The sequence below is a fragment of the Astatotilapia calliptera genome, chromosome 3 (genome assembly GCF_964374335.1).
Source record: "Astatotilapia calliptera chromosome 3, fAstCal68.1, whole genome shotgun sequence".
NCBI lineage: Eukaryota > Metazoa > Chordata > Actinopteri > Cichliformes > Cichlidae > Astatotilapia > Astatotilapia calliptera.
The window spans coordinates 5,274,367-5,294,066 of record NC_137424.1 but is presented as its reverse complement, the minus strand read 5'-3'; the positions used below and the strand labels follow the sequence as shown (position 1 = coordinate 5,294,066).

The window sequence follows — 19,700 nt, the reverse complement described above, 5'->3', positions numbered from 1 at the left end:
GTCATCAGTTCATTCCTGCAAACCTCTGAAGCTGAACAACAATGATGCTGCATTGCTGGCTGATCCCAAAAGGTTGATTCTGTTCATCTGGACGTTTTCAGAAACGTTTGCTCACTGATCAGGTGACTTCTTCAGTCTCAGCTGACTGCAGCTTTACAAGCTTACAAACAGCACATTTGCACAATGACTGAAAGCAGCAGCACCTGATATATATGATACTAATATAATACATATACATATATAATCCATACTAATGATGAAGGAACTGAGCTCACAGTCCATTGTTCATTCAGTGAACTACTCAGTTTATTTTGGGCCTCAGAAATGCTCACTCTGTTTGTACATCACTGTCAGCAATAGACTCATTCTGCTGTGTGGACAGGAACACATGTGACATCACTTCCTGTTTGTTTGTGACTGAAGAGGAAGAAGTTTACAAGGAATCATTTAGAAGAGTTTCAAACATCAACTGATTGAATCCATGAATCTGAAAACGTGTTTGTGAGTGAAAGAGACAGACATGTACAGACTGAACTATCTGTTCAACAGTCAGAGTGTTTCTGTAACAGGAGACACTCTTTACACTCCACTCAGCACAGGGACACTGAGGAACCACGAGACGAGGAACCGAGTCTAAACCCAGGATAAAGAGTTTGAGTGAATGTGGTGTTGAAGGTGTGGAGGTGGATCAGAGTGTCAGAGGAGACTCTGTAGAAGGACAGAGTGCCAGCAGGACAGTCCACATACACTGCTGCTCTGTTAGAGACAGAGGAGGAGGAGGAGGAGAAGGATGTTTGTATTTTATTGTGCCAGACAGACTGAGGACCATCATCAGAGCAGTACAGACTCCAGGACTGATCATTGTATCCAAACCAACAGTCAGCACTGAGTCCTTTCCTTCTGATGCTTCTGTAACTCACTGATATACAAACGTCTCCTCTCCACTCGACCTCCCAGTAACAGCGACCAGTCAGACCATTTCTACACAGCAGCTGATAAAAACCATCAAATCTGTCTGGATGATCAGGATATGACTGAACCTCCTCCACATGTGTCACCTTCCTGTTGTTGTCAGACAGTTGGAGCTTTGTGTTCACTGTGTTTGTGTCGATTGTGAGTTGACAGGAATCTGATGGAGAGAACAAACACAATCCAGCTGCAGTTATTGATCCATCATCTGTTCATTGATTGACACTTTGATGATGACTCCTGACATGATGAAGATGGTTGAATGTGTGCTGCTTTGTTTTCATGAATCCCATTAAAAACACACTTACACTTCCTCAGACCTGGTCTCAACCATCGGACTCCAGCAGGCTCCACCCTGAAAGGAGGAGGGGGGTCAGAGCAGCACAGTCAGCATGCACACATGGACATTACATGGCTCTCACACACACACTGTTACACACTGATAAAGGAACAGTCCAACATTTTCACAAACACACTTCAATCCATACGTGGATCAAACTGCTGATGATTGGACTGATCCTAGATCAGTACATCACTGTACTGAATGAAATACAAACCGTGACCTTCATTATCTTTATATTCCTCTCCTGTTTAGGTGGAAAGGACACCTCCCTGCCTTTGCTGCCAGCTGGTTTTCTCCTCTTGGAAACACATTTACCATGGCTGACACTTTATTCGGTACACAGTGCCCACTGTCTCAGGTACAGTTCACCCGTGACCTAATAAAGTGGCGGTCATTTGTTATGAGCCATCTCCCTTCAGCTTTTTTAGCCGACCTGTTTACCTCCAACTTTGTATCAGCAGCAGCGAGCCACACACATCACATGAACTTGTGCATTAAAACAAGTTAGTGGATTATCCACCAATAAATGAGGAGATGTTGGACGTGTTAACAGATGACAGATTAGGCCTGGGTCTGTGGTACTGTTAGCAAACACAGAATATTAACCAGGAACAGCTCCTTCATTTCCATCATTTAAGTTGGCTGATACAAACCACACCTCATCTCCTAATGCACTGAGCTTTCCTCATCTCTGACTGTAACTGACTGCTGGGTCCATGGTGTTCCTCCCCCTGCTGAGAAGGTGCAAACAGCTGCCTTCTTTCAGTCACATACATCAGTCTGTCCACTGACAGTCTTTCCATGACTTTCCCTGGATGAGATGTTAGAGCTGTAGGCCTATAACCTGTGGTCTTAGTGGGGTCTTTCCCTGCTTTCACAGTTCTTTCCAGCTTCCTGATATATTCTATTATAGAAGAGCAGCAGAGCCTCCTCTAACTGCTTCATCATGATGTAACACACCTGATCCTTCCCAGGTGAAGTCATTTTTATGCACTTAAGAGCTGCTTTGAATTCAAACATTACAAACTGAACATTAGAACTATCCTCTTCTCCAGGATTTTCCTGATTTAACATTTCAATATGATTCATTTTTGTTCTCTACACCTGCCGTCATCACTTCAATTATTCCCACTGTGGATTTGATCATATTGTTTGCCCAGCATCTCTACATTTTCCCATCCATACTACCTGGAGCTCATTAACACTATTAATACTGGAAACTGCTGTTGAAGCCTGATGGTGACACTTTCTGGTGAAGAAGTGAATTGCAGTAACAGGACTGGCTGGCTTATGATACACTGGACATTTCCAGCGCTTTGTTTTCTCTGCTCACAGACAACACAGATACACGCATGTATATTCAGCCCACGTCCAGCTCTGCATGCACTCCTTCTGCTCCATTTCTATAGAGAATAAACAACGTAACACAATCAGTCTCCATTGTTTTCAACTCAACCAGCTGCATTTAATGAAGGAGTTTGAATTTACTTTACAACAGCTGCTGTTGTTTCCTGTCTGCATTCATGTTCTTAACTGGTGTAGTTCTTCCTAAAGTACTGCAGTATTCCTGCCAGTACATCCTTTTAGTTTTCCTAACTGTTTCCTCTGATGCTCGTTGCTATTCTTTCCTCAATGCAAATTCATGCTAAGCTCCTTCATATCCATCCGTTTCTAAACCTGTAATAATTGTTTTAATGTGTCTTTGGCCTAATTATGAGTCTGTCCACATGTTTGTAGTTTCCCACTTGCTTTGGTTTCTTAGCTCTGATTCTCTGAAATCATTTACTGGCATCTCTCCCTCTCACTCCCACTATCCCCAGAACACCAGAGTATTCATCTCCTTGTTTATCATATGGCCTCTTTACATTTTCTCCAATCATCCCTGTTTCTAGAGTCTCGCCCCATCTGCAGGCAGTCCAAGAGAAACTGCCTCTGCCATTTTCTTCTTCTTAATCTTTGATTTTTCTCTTCACTTTCTCCATTGGGTCTTCTTAGACGCACTTTCCAGAAAGCAGCAACATTATTTGTGCCTCATTTGTCAAATTGTGCATCTTACTTCAGCTTAATGTGTTTCCTGTTTTGTTTTTACACAGGTCATGTAAAAGAAATCCTACCAGAGACTCGACAAAGCTGAACTGAAAGACAGCACGGGCAATAAATCAGAGCACCACAAAACTTAAGCACACATATATAAGGTGATTTAACAAATCATGTCTGTTGTAAATGAGTAAGCCATTTATCGACCTGACTCAGGTTTTAAATCATCATCAGAAAAGACTGAATCCTGACCTGAGAATCCCAAGCGTACACTTTGGACTCTCCACTGCAGAAAACAGAAGCTTCAGTCCTGAATCCTGCAGGTTGTTGTTACCCAGATCCAGCTCTGTCAGACGGGAGGACTGGGAGCTCAGGACTGAGGACAGAGCTTCACAGCTTCTGTCTGACAGGTTACAGCCACTCAGTCTGAAGAAAGGATGACAAGAAGACATGAAACACTTGTGTTCAAGTATATTCATGGTGCCATGAGGAGCTACTACATTTACAATATTTCAACACTGTTTCAGGACATGCTGGAATCCTTATGCCTCATGTTACAAAAGACAAATGTGGCAGTTTACTGTGACTTGCATGGATTCATTAAAAAAAAAAATACACTGGCTCAATGTTAATTTTTTCCAAATGAAATTGATTAAATGATGTTAATTGATGAAAAGAAAAATCGATATTGCTTGATCTGACCTCAGCGTTTCCAGTTTGCAGTATTGACTCTTTATCCCAGCAGACAGAAGGTTCAGTCCTGAATCCTGCAGGTTGTTGTTACCCAGGTCCAGCTCTGTCAGATGGGAGGACTGGGAGCTCAGGACTGAGGACAGAGCTTCACAGCTTCTGTCTGACAGGTTACAACCACTCAGTCTGAAATCAAGCGGGAAGGGAGAGAAGATCAACCAAACAAATCAGAGCTTTATTGCTTTTTTGTTGTTTTTAAGCAGAAATCAGTGAGGTGCTGGTAGATTCTGTTCTTTTGGTTTCTTACCCAATAGCACACACATACACTAATATTTGTGACTTTTGTAATAGTAGCATTTACAATGCAAAGCAACAGCGATCACAGATTGAAGGGGCCTGAATAAAACTACAATGCAGTGATTTTTAAGATGACCTGTTCTTCCAATTTCCAACAACAGATTTCTCCAACCTTACAGTTAAAAATAATTCTTTATCTCATACTGAATCTTGGTGCACCTCCCCCAGTTTATTAAAATGAAGAGGTACTGAAGTTGCTGTAAGTGATGTGTGATGCCACTGATTTCCTTTCTGATCCAATACAAAGTAAAATTCAGGCTGGTATCTGCGATACTGATGAAAACTATTCCTTCAGAATCAATACAAGACATAAGAAAATATATTTTGTATAACATAAAAAGCCTGAATTTTAAAATATTCAGTTAATAATCAAAAACAGATGTGACTGAAAATAATAAAACTGAGAAACATTTTATGGCCATTGCTACGGGCCATTCGATCCTTTTACAACCACTGCAAGAGCTTGGTTGGCATAGCCGGCAATACGTTTGATAGCAATAAGTCCGGTGGGTGATGGGCTCCACCAGGGCTGCCCATTGTCACCGATTCTGTTCATAAATTTTATTTTTAAAGGCTGTATCAAAAGTATTCAAGTTACAATATTGTGGTCAAAAGTTCTCCTTTTTTCTTTTATACTATACAACTACTCTGGCTCATGGTTTTAGGACATGGATCTGTCATGGAAGAAATCTATGACCACTTTTAATCAACATTTTAAAAATAAACATGATCACAGATTTACTCACAGGGCTTTGTTGGAGGCTTTGAGCACTGGCAGCAGCCTCAGAAGAGCCTCCTCTGAAGCAGAGTATTTCTTCAGGTCAAACACATCCAGATCTTCTTCTGATGACAGTAAGATGAAGACCAGAGCTGACCACTGAGCAGGAGACAGTTTATCTGTGGAGAGACGTCCTGATCTCAGGGACTGTTGGATCTCCTCCACTAGAGAACGGTCATTCAGTTCATTCAGACAGTGGAACAGATTGATGCTTTTCTCTGCAGACAGATTCTTACTGAGCTTCTCCTTGATGTACTGAACTGTTTCCTGATTGGTCTGCCAGCTACTTCCTGTTTGTGTCAGCAGACCTCGTAGGAGAGTCTGATTGGTCTGCAGTGAAAGACCCAGGAGGAAGCGGAGGAACAAGTCCAGGTGTGCATTTGGACTCTGTAAGGCCTTGTTCACAGCACTCTGGTGAAAAGATTCTTTTTGGTTTAAAAAGCTAAAACTCTTGGAGGTTATTTGTTTCTGTTCAAGCAGATTTTTTCCAGAGTTGCTGAAGGTCAGATGGACATGAAGAGCAGCCAGAAACTCCTGAACAGTCAGATGGATGAAGCAGAACACCTTGTCCTGGTACAGTCCTCTCTCCTCTTTAAAGATCTGTGTGAACACTCCTGAGTACACTGAGGCTGCTCTGATATCGATGCCACACTCTGTCAGGTCTGATTCATAGAAGATCAGGTTTCCTTTCTGCAGCTGATCAAAAGCCAGTTTTCCCAGAGACTCCATCATCTTCCTGCTCTCTGGACTCCAGTGTGGATCTGTCTCAGCTCCTCCATCATACTTGACCTTCTTCACTTTGGCCTGAACCACCAGGAAATGGATGTACATCTCAGTCAGGGTCTTGGGCAGCTGTCCTCCCTCTCTGGTTTCCAGCACATCCTCCAGAACTGTAGCAGTGATCCAGCAGAAGACTGGGATGTGACACATGATGTGGAGGCTTCGTGATGTCTTGATGTGGGAGATGATCCTGCTGGCCTGCTCCTCATCTCTGAATCTCTTCCTGAAGTACTCCTCCTTCTGTGGGTCAATGAACCCTCTGACCTCTGTCACCATGCAGACACAGTCAGGAGGGATCTGATTGGCTGCTGCAGGTCGTGTGGTTATCCAGAGGCGAGCAGAGGGAAGCAGTTTCCCCCTGATGAGGTTTATCAGCAGCACATCCACTGAGGTGGACTTTCTAGGGTCAGTTAGGATTGTAGTTTTGTGGAAGTCCAGAGGAGGTCGACACTCATCCAGACCATCAAAGATGAACACAACCTGGAAGTCTTCAAAGCTGCAGATTCCTGCTTCTTTGGTTTCAGTAAAGAAGTGATGAACAAGTCCCACCAAGCTGAACTTTTCCTCTTTCAGCACATTCAGCTCTCTGAAAGTGAATGGAAATATGAACTGGATGTCCTGGTTGGCTTTGTCTTCAGCCCAGTCCAGGCTGTATTTCTGTGTTAAGACTGTTTTCCCAATGCCAGCCACTCCCTTTGTCAGCACTGTTCTGATTGGTTCATCTCTTCCAGGTGAGGCTTTAAAGATGTCTTCTTGTCTGATGGTTGTTTCTGGTCTGTCTGGTTTCCTGGATGCTGTTTCAATCTGTCTGACCTCATGTTCATCATTGACCTCTGCAGTCCCTCCCTCTGTGATGTAGAGCTCTGTGTAGATCTGATTCAGGAGGGTTGGGTTTCCTGCTTTAGCGATGCCCTCAAACACACACTGGAACTTCTTCTTCAGGGTGGATTTAAGGTTACGTTGACATACCGTAGGAAAATGTTCTGGAAAAAGAATGCAAAACATTACGTCTCATTTCTTTAAAGCATGGATATTTGGCTACATGTTGGTCAATCTCTTAAGACAATAACAAATGTTCTAGTCATCCATCCATCCATTTATATTTTTCCGCTTATCCAGGGCCGGTCAAGGAGGCAGCAGCCTAGGCAGATTAGCCCAGACAACCCTCTTCATGACCACTTCCTCCAGCTTGTCTGGGGGAACATCAAGGTGTTCCCAGGCAAGCCAAGAGATATAATGTTTCCATTGTGTCCTGGGTCTGCCTAAAATGCCAGTGGCAGCCACGTACCAGTTGTTGGGAATTATTATTGCCAGTGGTTTACTTATTTTCACCATAAGCGTTGTGATATGGTAATGGTTACGTTTTGGCGAAATATGTTTTACATATTAACCTAATAACCGCTGCGGTGTAAATGTGGGCTAAGCTAGCTGTCTCAGTTGTGGTTTTTCTTTTCGTTCGAACAGCTTGAAGTGGGATTTGAGCATTAAACACAGTTATCGCTAAGCTCCGAGGTAAGTTTTTTTTTTTTTATTGTGTTTTAATAATGTTGTAGTCAGTGCAGCAGCTGTAGTGGAAGATGAGCTTGTGGTTGGCGACATTCCCAAGTGGGCTGATGCATTTGTCTTGTTGTTCCGATTGTTTTATGTCTTACATCTGGACTATCCAAAAAGCCTGGTTAACACATTCATCCAGAAATTCATGATGGGCCTTGAGGATGGTAAACAGTTGAAACCATGTCTTCTTCGCCTCAAAAACAATCTTTTACTGCCAGAGTAGCACGTACAGGTGCTGGCACTATACTGCTGGCAAAATTCAAACTGTTCCACTGAAGTTGATGGCTCGCATGACTAGTTGCACTAAACTGTAGTAAAGTTTCATACAAAGATCTGTAGGTTTAGGACATCTGCTGCTATCTGTTCCCCACAGCCTGAGACAGACTGAGACAAACATGCCTCTAGATAGCTTTTTTTATATGGTGGGTGTTCTATTTAACTTAGTCTTATAATGAAAACGTGGAAGAAAATGCTCATACATATTTTTTGTTTTAAATGTTTCTATTTTTAAAAGTTTTAAAAGGGAACAACTGGAGAAAAAAGATTATTTGTTATAAAAAAAACTATTTATGTTGAAGTTTAAGGGAAAAGCTAAAGAGTAGACTGAGACTATTTATTTGGTTTAAATGTTTATAAAAATGTTTTTTATTAAATTATAACAGCATCAGGCTGATACTTTTTTTTTATGTTGTTTCCAGAATTATTTTTAAAAGAGAGCCAAAGAAAAGGCTGAAGCACTATATTGTTTAACATTTTCACTGTACACGTTGTACAATAAGCACTAAAAACATGTCCAAATGCAGAAGTATGTAAAGTTTTGTAGAAATAAACTTGCAATTGCAAATCTGTCTCAGCTTTCTTTCTTTACAGAAAGACCCTGTCTATGAAGGGTTAGACTTAGCATGCGCTTTAATAGGTAATTAGAGTTTATATAAGTTATAATATTTAAGTTAGTAAAGTAATGAAATAAAGTTCAAATAAAGTAAAATATACAAGTTTAGTGAAATTAAACTTTGTAAGTTACTTAAATACTAAGTTACAGGTTGGAGGTAGTTCAATTCCTTGATCTTATTCAGGTCATATTTTTTAACTTACTTAAAAACTACAAGTTCACTGTAAGTTAACTTTAAAACTATTATATAATCAGTTTCCTCATAAATGTTGAGTTCACTGGACTTATTCGGGTTTCCAGTGTACCCAACAAGGAGTCGTTTATCTCTCTTAGGGACCTCGCCCCCGGAGACAGGCGAGTCATCCCCTCATCCACAGCCTCTGCTTCTTCTACAGGAGGAGGAAGCCAATGGGATTAAGGAAGTCCTCAAAGTATTCCTTCCACCGCCCGACAATATTCTCTGTCGACGTCAGCAGTGCTCCACCCGCACTATACACAGTGCAAGTAGAGCACCAGTCTGCCTCAGACTGCAGCTGAAGCTCTGCCAGAGGTGTATGTTCAAGGTCTTGCAGACCAGGGCCTCTGTGAGGCGTTCACACGCACGTTTAGTTGTGCCAGGTCTGTCCAGCATCCTGCGGCGTCCTGGTGCCACATGCACTTATGGACCCTTATGTTCAAACATGCTGTTCATTAAGGACAAACTGTGATTTGCACAGAAGTCCAAAAACAAAACACCACTCGGATTCAGATCCAGGAGGCCGTTCCTCCCAATCACGCCCCTCCAGGACTCACTGTCATTGCCCACATGAGCTTTGAAGTCTCTCGGTAGGACAGCAGTGGTTGTTTAATGACTGTTGTAGTCATCAATCAGCTTAAACGCTTACAGAAATGCTCTTACTGCAATAGAGACGCTCAGCCAGCTTCTCCTGCTTCAGTCTCCTCAGGAAGTTCACTGTGATTGTCACAAGTGCCTTTCTGCTCCTCTCCTCCTCATCCTCCCTCTGACTCTCTAAGCATTCTGGGTAATCTGGACTCAGAACCTTCTGGATCTTCTTCAGCTCGTTCAAAAAAGTGATGATGTTGTCCTCCAGCAGCTGGAACAGAATAATTATGAATGAGCCAATCAGAGTGAAATCATGTAATCATGAAAACATGTAAACACAAAGTGTGGATCCTTAACCTGATGTTTCCACCTCTGATGAAGTCTCAGCTTTGTTTTTATACCACAGTAGTTTACATGGAATTTGTAGTTGCAGAGAAAGACTCAAATCATTTGGAATTAAATGTTTTTACTTTACAAGGTTTACAGGTTCTTTCAACAGTGAAATCCAAGATAAATAATCATGATTATAATATTTCTGACTGAGTCAAAACTGAATTTGTGAATCAGAACTGAATCATTGTAAGAATCAGCAAAGTACACCAAGTCTGTACTTGTGTTTAAGGAAAACTACTACTATTAAAAACTACTCCAGTAAAAGTTGAAGTACTCATTTAACTTAAAAGTGATAGTAAAAAAGAAAGCAGGTCTTTGGAGGACGTTTCTACTTTTAAGAAGTAGAAAGTTCAGATATTTGTTTAAAAATGTACGAAGTAAAAAATAGTTACTACTCAAGTAAACTACAGATACCTGAAAACAGTTATTAGGTTATGTAATGATGTTCTGTCCTCACTAAGCGTTGTCCTCGTGAACGTAGACTCAGCTATACAGACAGAACAGTGAAAAGATGCACCATCACATCAAGCTTTGAAGGAATCTCGGCAGCCTATTTCTTCGCCACCAGTAACCAGTAAGTAGAAGAAAAACATCAAAGAGGCTACGTTCGCTTCTTCTGTATCTTTTTACGGGATTTGAAGACGATGTCCAGCTCAAACCCTATTGATGCCGATATTCAGAGCCTGGAGGTTAGGTCAGAGTGTGCTGCCTCAGCTGCATTTTCCAAGCAAAGTTCAAATAAATCTTCAGCTAGTGCCGCTGCTGCTAAAGCTCGTGCCAAGGCGGAAGCTGCACGCACGCGAGCAGCCTATGCAAAACGTCAAATAGACATGCAAGTGGAGAAAGCACGCATAGAGGCTACATTGAATGCACTAAAAGAAGAGTGTGAAGCTGAGGCTGCCTCAGCAGAGGCTCAAGTGTTTGAGGCTGCTGCAGATTTAGACACGTGACCTTGGGAGTAAAGCCAGTCATGCTCAAGCAATGAAGCAGTCATTACAGCGAACTGGTGAGTTCATCCAAGCACATTTCTCTTCAGGGCAGAGTTATGCTTTAGCTCAAAATGAGAAAGAAACAGAGGCTGCTGCTTCTGTACCACAACACAGACACCTCCCAGATACCGAAGTTCATCGCGTCAGACGTGACACACAACAGCCGTATCCTTCTGCTTGCTCGGCTGAAGGCCTGCACCCAGGCAACCAGAGAAAGAATCGCCCTGACCCTCTGTCTTTTAACACAGATAGAGATGTCCCCTCCATGCACACACATCGCTGCACAGACTCAACAAACCAACTTCCACCCGGCTCACCACTGGAGGCTCAAGGTGTATCTGAGTTAGCTGTATATCTGGCGCGTCGAGACCTTGTCACCGCTGGACTAAAAGTGTTTGATAACCAGCCTGCTAGTTATCTGTCATGGAAATCTAGCTTTGTTAACGCTGTGGAGGGACTTAGCCTCAAACCTAGTGAAGAACTGGACCTGCTCATTAAGTGGCTTGGTGGGGAGTCGCTACACCACGCCAAGAGAATAAGGGCAGTTTATGTCAACAATCCATTCATGGGTTTGAACATGCTTTGGCGAAGGCTGGACAAGTGCTATGGCTCTCCAGAGGCCATTGAAGCTTCTCTCTTCGATAGATTGAACCACTTCCCAAAGATTTCAAATAGAGATCACCAGAAGCTTCAAGAACTCGGAGACCTGCTCCTAGAGATCGAAGCTGCTAAGCAAGAGGGATATTTGCCAGGGCTCAGCTTCCTAGACACTGCAAGGGGAATAAACCCTATAGCGGAGAAACTGCCCCACAACGTCCAAGAACAGTGGATAACTCAGGGGTCTCGCTATAAGAGGGAGCACCAAGTTCCATATCCCCCTTTCTCATTTTTTGTGGACTTTGTGTATAACCATGCAGAGATGAGAAATGATCCTAGCTTTGCTTTTGCTAACTTTAGTTCAGCTGCATTCAAAGGTGACGGATCCTTCTCCAAACAATGGAAATCCAAACCTCCTTTATCCGTAAGTAAAACTGAGGTAGGAAACCCCCCCACCTCTCAGTCCTCCAAAGGACTCACCATTGATCTGGACAGAGAGTGTCCTCTCCACAAGAAACCTCACTCCCTCAGGAAATGCCGAGGCTTTCGAGAAAGATCACTTGCAGAGCGAAGACGCTTCCTGGTGGAGCACTCCATATGTTTTAAATGTTGTGCTTCAGCAACTCATCAAGCTAAAGAGTGTAAAGCTGACACCCACTGCTCTGAGTGTGACAGCGACCGGCACATCGCAGCACTCCATCCTGGACCGGCACCTTGGGCTCCAAGTTCCAGACCACCCTCTGCAGAGCATGGTGGGGAGGCTATCGGGTGTGTCACTGACATAGCAGCCTCTTCATGCACAGCCGTGTGTGGTGAGGGTCTTAAAGGTAAATCATGTTCCAAAATCTGTCTGGTCAGTGTGTATCCGAAGGGTCGCCCAGACCAAAAGGTGAGGGCATACGTGATGCTAGATGACCAAAGCAATGTGTCGCTAGCCAGATCAGCATTCTTTGACATGTTTGACATCCAGGGTGAGGCTTCCCCCTATACCCTCAAAACATGCTCAGGAATCACAGAGACTGCTGGAAGAAGGGCCTCTGGATTTATGGTGGAGTCAGCTGATGGACAGTTGCACTTATCATTGCCGACTCTTATTGAGTGCAACCTGATTCCCAATAATAGGGACGAAATCCCTACTCCAGAAGCTGCCCAAAGCCACAAGCATCTCAAGTCTATTGCTGAAAGGATCCCTCCTCTTGATGCGTCAGCTGAGATACTTTTGTTACTTGGGAGGGACATCATCCGAGTTCACAAAGTGCGCAGTCAGCGTAACGGCCGTCACAACGAACCTTATGCCCAACAAGTGGACCTGGGTTGGGTAATAGTCGGTGACGTCTGTCTCGGTGGGGCTCACCGGCCGACTGTCAACACATTCAAGACCAATGTCCTTGAGAATGGGCGACCAAGCTACTTCAAGCCTTGTGAGAACAGGATCATCTGCAAAGAAAAGTTCATAGAGGAACAGCTAATATCCTCCGACACACTGACTTCCAGTCAGCCAAGCTTAGGTGAGCTGGTCTTCAGCCATTCAAAAGAGGATGATTAGCTGGCACCCTCCATCGAAGATGAAATCTTCCTCCACATCATGAACAAGGAGTTCAAGAAAGATGACTCCAACAGCTGGGTGGCTCCCCTGCCATTTCGTAGTCCAAGACCACGTTTACCGAATAATCGAGAGCAAGCCCTCAGCCGACTGATGTCACTTCGCCGTACCTTGAATAGGAAACCGGAGATGAAACATCATTTCATAGATTTCATGGAGGATATTTTCAAAAATGGACACGCTGAGCCAGCTCCTCCACTAGAGCCTGACAGAGAGTATTGGTATTTACCTTCCTTTGGTGTCTATCACACCCAGAAACTGGGAAAAATAAGGATCGTCTTTGATTCAAGCGCACAGTTCAAAGGCATCTCATTGAATAATGTGCTCTTACAAGGCCCGGACCTCAACAACACCCTAATTGGGGTTCTCATGCGTTTCAGAACGGACCCAGTTGCTGTGATGACAGACATTCAACAGATGTTCCACAGTTTCCTAGTGAGGGAGGATCATCGGGACCACCTCCGATTCTTGTGGTTTCGTAACCACCAACTTGATGACAAAGTGCTGGAGTACCGCATGAGGGTTCATGTGTTTGGTAACTGTCCCTCGCCAGCTGTGGCCATTTATGGCCTGAAGAGGACGGCTATGGAGGGTGAAGAGGACTATGGACCCGAAGTGAGGAGCTTTGTGCACAGACATTTCTATGTTGATGATGGCCTGAAATCTTTCCTCAGTGCAGAAGATGCCATCAAAGTGCTGAAAGGTGCACAAGACATGCTAGCGCAATCCAACCTCAGACTACACAAGATTGTGTCTAACAGTGTTGAGGTCATGAGGGCATTTCCAGCTGAAGATCTAGCTAGCAACCTGCAAGACCTGGACGTGGGTCAGGACTCCCCTCCCATGCAGCGCAGCCTGGGTCTTGGTTGGGACCTTGCTACAGATACTCTAACTTTCCATGTGGACAGCGCAGAAAAACCCTTTACATGTCAGGGTGTGTTGTATACTATCAACAGCTTATTTGACCCGTTGGGGTTCGCTGCTCCCTTCAGTGTTCAGGGCCGCCTTATTTTGAGAGAACTCACCACTGAGACTTGTGACTGGGATGCACCACTGCCCCGAGAAAAGCTTGAACAGTGGCAGAGGTGGTGTACATCTCTTCAAGACCTAAGAGAGTTGAAGATCCCAAGGGCCTACACAACGGTCCCACTCTCCACAGCTCAGAGCAAGGAGATCTGTATCTTTTGTGATGCATCTACCAAAGCTATTGCTGCTGTTGCTTATCTGAGAGTCACAGATGCTGCAGGACATAGCGAAGTTGGATTCCTGTTTGGGAAAACAAAGTTGGCACCTAAGCCTGACATCACCATCCCAAGGCTTGAGCTCTGTGCAGCCGTTCTTGCAGTGGAACTAGCAGAGGTTATGTCTGCAGAGTTGGACATTCAGGTAGACGACATCAAGCTTTTCTCAGACAGTAAAGTAGTACTTGGGTATATATTTAATGACTCTAGACGGTTCTACGTCTATGTTCATAACAGGGTACAAAGGATAAGACGTTCAACCAACAAAAGCCAATGGAACTATGTTCCTTCTGATGTCAACCCAGCTGACCATGCAACTAGAGCGATTCCAGCTAACCAGCTTGCAGCTTCCTCCTGGTTGTCTGGACCAGCCTTTCTTGTAGACAAGCAACATTGTCACTTAAAACAGGAAGCTTTCAGCCTAGTTGAACCCGCAACAGATGTGGAACTACGTCCAGAAGTAGTGACTTGTGCCACAAATTTGTCATTTCAGTTGGGCAGTAAACGCTTTGAGCGGTTTTCAAGTTGGAGGTCACTCACCAGAGCTATTGCCAGGCTCTGCCACATTGCTTATTCCTTTACAAGGGCAGCAAAAGAAGGTCCTTGCCACGGTTGGCACAACTGCAAGCTGCTTTTCAGTCCAGACCAGCTGCATCATGCAAGGATCAGAATTTTGCTTGCTGTCCAAAGGCAGGTCTATTCAGAAGAAATACACTGCTTACAAAAGGAAGGTCAGGTCCCTAAACAGTGTTCTCTCAGCAAGCTTTGTCCTTTCATTGATTCTGAAGGTCTTCTCCGCGTCGGAGGACGACTGAAAAAGTCACAGCTCACAGCAGAAGAGGGTCAGCCAGTTATCATGCCTGGTAAACATCATGTTACCTCCTTGCTTATCAGACACTGCCATGAGCAAGTCAGCCATCAAGGACGACACTTGACGGAAGGCGCTTTGAGGAGTGCTGGTTTCTGGATTGTTGGAGGAAGACGGTCTGTCAGCAGTTTGGTCTACAACTGTGTGACATGTCGAAGATTGCGTGGGAGAGAGGAGGAGGAGATAATGGCAGACCTGCCTGCTGATCGCTTGAGTACAGATCCTCCGTTCACCTTTGTTGGATTGGATGTGTTCGGACCATGGTGTGTCACCTCAAGGAGGACACGTGGAGGGCTAGCCAACAGTAAGCGTTGGGCAATCATCTTCACATGTATGAGCGTGCGTGCCATACACATCGAGGTCATCGAATCAATGGATTCATCCAGTTTCATTAACGCTCTAAGACGCTTCTTTGCAGTTAGAGGGCCTGTCAAACAGCTAAGGTCAGACTGTGGTACTAATTTTGTTGGAGCCTGTCGAGAGCTTGGGATCACTCCCAAAGGCTGTAACAACAAGGAAGTGTCCAACTACCTGTCTGATCAGGGCTGTGTATGGCTGTTTAACCCTCCCCACTCTTCACACATGGGGGGAAGCTGGGAGAGGATGATCGGTGTCACACGTCGGATCCTTGACGCAATGTTCCTCAAGCTTGGGTCTGTTCAGCTCACACATGAGGTCCTGACAACATTTATGGCAGAGGTAACTGCAATTGTCACTTCCAGACCACTTACTTCAGTGTCCACAGATCCAGACGAATCTCTCATCCTCACTCCTGCTATGCTGCTAACTCAGAAGATTGCTGTACTCCCTGTTCCTCCTGGTAACTTTGATGATAGTAATATCTTCAGACGTCAGTGGCATCAGGTTCAAAGCATGGCCAACACATTCTGGGAGAGGTGGAAAAGGGAGTACCTCAGTAGTCTACAAGGTCGAAAGAAATGGAGAACGGAGAGACCTAATCTCATGGACGGAGACGTTGTTCTAATGAAAGACGATTCACTGAAGAGACATGACTGGCCCACAGGACTGATCACAAGGACTTTTCCAAGTGACGATGGAAAGGTCAGGAAGGTCGAGGTGAAAGTTTTCAGAGACAGTGTTCCAAAACTTTACTTAAGGCCAGTGTCTGAGGTTATACTCCTGTTGCAGAGAAACTCTGTCAGGTGATGTGCAGTTTGACATCCTAGGGATGTCAGGTGGGGAGTGTGCTGGCATTAGGCATTTTCTGTTCTGCAGCAGTTTGCCCTCTAGTGGTTGTTTTTGTGTATTTTTTTTTTTTACTCTGTAAGATCTAGCCAGAGGCAGTTTCACCTCCGTTAATCTGTTGCCATCCATGCCTTCACAAGTTGATAAACGGCATCATCTGTGAGTAATATTGTTTGTTATCACTGAGACAACTTGTGTGCATTATTATAGGGCAGGGATAGCTCAGTAGGTAGAGTGGTTGCCCCATGATCGGAAGGTCGGGGGTTCGATTCCCCTTAACAGCTACCCTGAGGTACCCCTGAGCAAGGTACCGTCCCTACACACTGCTCCCCGGGCGCCCAATGGCTGCCCACTGCTTCACTGAGTGAATGGGTTAAATGCAGAGAGCAATTTCTCCACGGGGCTCAATAAAGTACAATAATGTACACACTTTCTTTCTTTCTTGTTGTGAAGGCGTGATATAGTTTGTAGTTAGAATTTAATTTGAATGCGTGTATAACCTAAGCTAGTAAGGTTAAGCTAGCTCATATGTCATGTGGTTTCTTTAACGTTTTGATCATGAGTGTGATTTCATTTGATGTTTTATTCGGGCACTCACTAAGCAGATAAATATTGTGTTCATATTTTTGAATATGTGTTTGTTATACTGTATGTTGATGCAACATTTTTATTGGTTTATTTCTGGTTTTGTCAACAGTTTCACACTTTTTCCTTATTAAATCATCCAACTCAACACATTGGCCTGTTCCCTGGATTTTGATTAGGAGAGTGTTTAGCTGTCTGTATAGCTGAGTCTACGTTCACGAGGACAACGCTTAGTGAGGACAGAACAAATGAAGTATTTGTACTTTGTTCTCAGCCCTACAGACAATCCACTGGTCTCCAAAGAGCAGCATGGAGATGACTGTGAACAGAACAGATGTAACAGTAGTTGTTGTACATGTACAGACCATAAATATGGAGTCCAGCTGTGTTTGATGCTGCTGGGCAGACTGACCACTGGTAACCTCTGAGTTCTGCTGGTCCACTCTGTGGAGGAACCATGAAGGATCAGATCAAAACAGGATAAAGTTCCAGGAGTTTCTGCTCAAATAACTTCATCTGAATCAAGTCTGTCAAGTTTTAGACTCTCAGATTGTGAAGATATATTTTCTGTTTTCTATGAACTTTCTTTCATCAGTGATGGAAGTGATGATGTTGCAGAAGCTCAGAGGAAACTTTGAGAAAACTGTGATGAACCATCAACTAATGCTCTCAGGAGGCCAAAGGTCACTGAATGTAACTGTGCAGCAGATTCATCGAGTGTTTGAAACCTGACCACTTCCATATGTTTTCATTCTAACACAAGAAGTCCTTGAGTTTTCATTTGAGTTTTCTGAGTCTCGTATTTGGAGTCGAGTCTAATCAATGATCTGACAGAAGAACATTAAAAAGGATTTACCAGTGCTGTCAAAATTAACATGTAGGGTTAGGGTTAGGGGTTCATCTGTTATCATGTGTTACATCATGTGTAAGTCGGGGGGGGGGGGCGGGGGGTCCTATTCCTCTGTGGGGCAAACTGCATATGGCCAACAAAGCATTCATTCAATTCAATTCAATTCAATTCAATCATGATTAACATGATAAAAACCTTTAACACGACACATCTGGAGAGCAGAACGACTCAAAATCCCTGAAATGTTTCTATCAACGCACTTCGAGCAGTTTGTCCGAGTAGAGTTACCTTTGCACACGTGCAGATGTGCAGCACATCTGTTAGTGACGGGCAGCTGAACCAATCAGCTCAATATAGAAGATGACAAACACACACTGACCTCTCGATAGAAAGTTTGAGCATTAAAAAAATAACAAGACGGACCAGCCGACCAACATGAAGGATTCTGCACATCGTGACAGAAGGAATTTTCTTTTCACCGAAGCACTTCCAGCTTAAAATATCACAACGATGCAAAGCACTGATGACACAACTGCCAAGTGGACAAACTGCAGACCTGTTAGTGTTGTTAATAACATAGTTTTGGTTCCTCGTGTCAAAGACTTGAAGAAGAGTGACAGAGAGTGTTAGACTGCTGCAGGATCAGTGCCACCTCCACACACCTGTGAAGAAAATGATTGTTTGACAGATGGGCTCAGATTCAGGATCAGCTGAGGAGTTTGTGGCTGACAGAATCCTGCAGGTGCAGAGCAGAGCCCATCATTAGCATGCAGGACTGTCCCTGGGGGGGTCGGCTCATTCAGGAGGTTAATCAATGTTTACATGTTCAATAAACATGTTAAGTGTGTAAATTTGCCCTTTTCTCTCGAGTCTGTTTGCTCATGAAATGAACTTTGATTCGTTTACATTAAAAATGATGTTTAATGGTGATTAATCCAAATGAATCCACAGTAACCCTGTGATGAGTCTGATTAAACATTTTCATTAACAGCAGTAATATAGATTATATATTATTATATATTAGTGCACACTTAGCTTTTAGTATATATGTTTGTTACAAAGTTGTATTTACAGGAGAGAAGCTGAGTTAAAGACTGAAAACTATTCAAAGTCTCTTTGAATTGAAGCGTTTAACATTCTTTGTGTTTATTCTGCATTGACTTCATTATATGGTGTAAACGTCTGTTACAGGCTTAAATATAAAGTTGGAAAAATGTAACTGCAGCTATTGATCAAGTAATTGTGATTAATCAGGATTAATGACAGAAGATTGTGTCATTAATTAGTCATGTTTTAATCTACTGACAGCACTAGTGTTCACTCTGGTGCCTCCAACTGTTTTACGCCCTTTCAACACCTTCGTGGTCAAAAGTGTACACGCACAAAATCTACAATAAAATCCTCACGCAGCAATAGGACAGACACACAATCCATTTATCTCTGTGTCTCAAACACACACACGTGTATTCAAAGCCTCGATTTGTTCATATTTCATCTGTTGTGTTTTTATCTTCAGCGTTTTCAGTGTTGCTGCATTTACACCAAAAATGTTTCCATTGATGAATCAGATTGATTTGAATGTGTTTCATCCATACAAATCCCTCCCTGGTGGTCACATGACTCTATAACATAACAGGAGTCATGTGACAAGAGTTTCATGCTGTAAAATGTCAAAATGGTTGAATGTGGTGGAGTAAAAATGTGAGATATCAGCTACTTTTCTTCAATATGAAATGTTTGCAGGGCCTGACAGGAAGTGGACGGACGCTCTGATCACTTCCTGTTTGCTGAAGTGGGTTTTCAGTTGTTTAGAAACCAAAGGCTTGTTTTAAAAGACAGTTTAAATGGGACTGAAAGGCTACGTTCGCTTCTTCTGTATCTTTTTACGGGATTTGAAGACGATGTCCAGCTCAAACCCTATTGATGCCGATATTCAGAGCCTGGAGGTTAGGTCAGAGTGTGCTGCCTCAGCTGCATTTTCCAAGCAAAGTTCAAATAAATCTTCAGCTAGTGCCGCTGCTGCTAAAGCTCGTGCCAAGGCGGAAGCTGCACGCACGCGAGCAGCCTATGCAAAACGTCAAATAGACATGCAAGTGGAGAAAGCACGCATAGAGGCTACATTGAATGCACTAAAAGAAGAGTGTG

At 43.5% G+C, this 19,700-nt stretch overlaps 2 protein-coding genes across 2 annotated transcripts in view; both read right to left on the bottom strand.

Moving 5' to 3' along the window:
* Nucleotides 1-19,700, bottom strand: part of LOC145424529 (uncharacterized) — a 192,386-nt gene that overhangs the window by 158,144 nt on the left and 14,542 nt on the right. The window lies entirely within an intron of this gene.
* Nucleotides 285-17,145, bottom strand: LOC145424159 (protein NLRC3-like). The gene is made up of 6 exons (XM_080297132.1): nt 17,071-17,145; nt 9,299-9,494; nt 5,143-6,937; nt 4,052-4,225; nt 1,278-3,775; nt 285-1,129 (listed from the first exon to the last, which is right to left on the bottom strand). Exons 1-5 carry the CDS (start codon nt 17,071-17,073, stop codon nt 3,580-3,582), a joined length of 2,364 nt encoding a protein of 787 aa, XP_080153258.1. The 5' UTR covers nt 17,074-17,145; the 3' UTR covers nt 285-1,129; nt 1,278-3,579.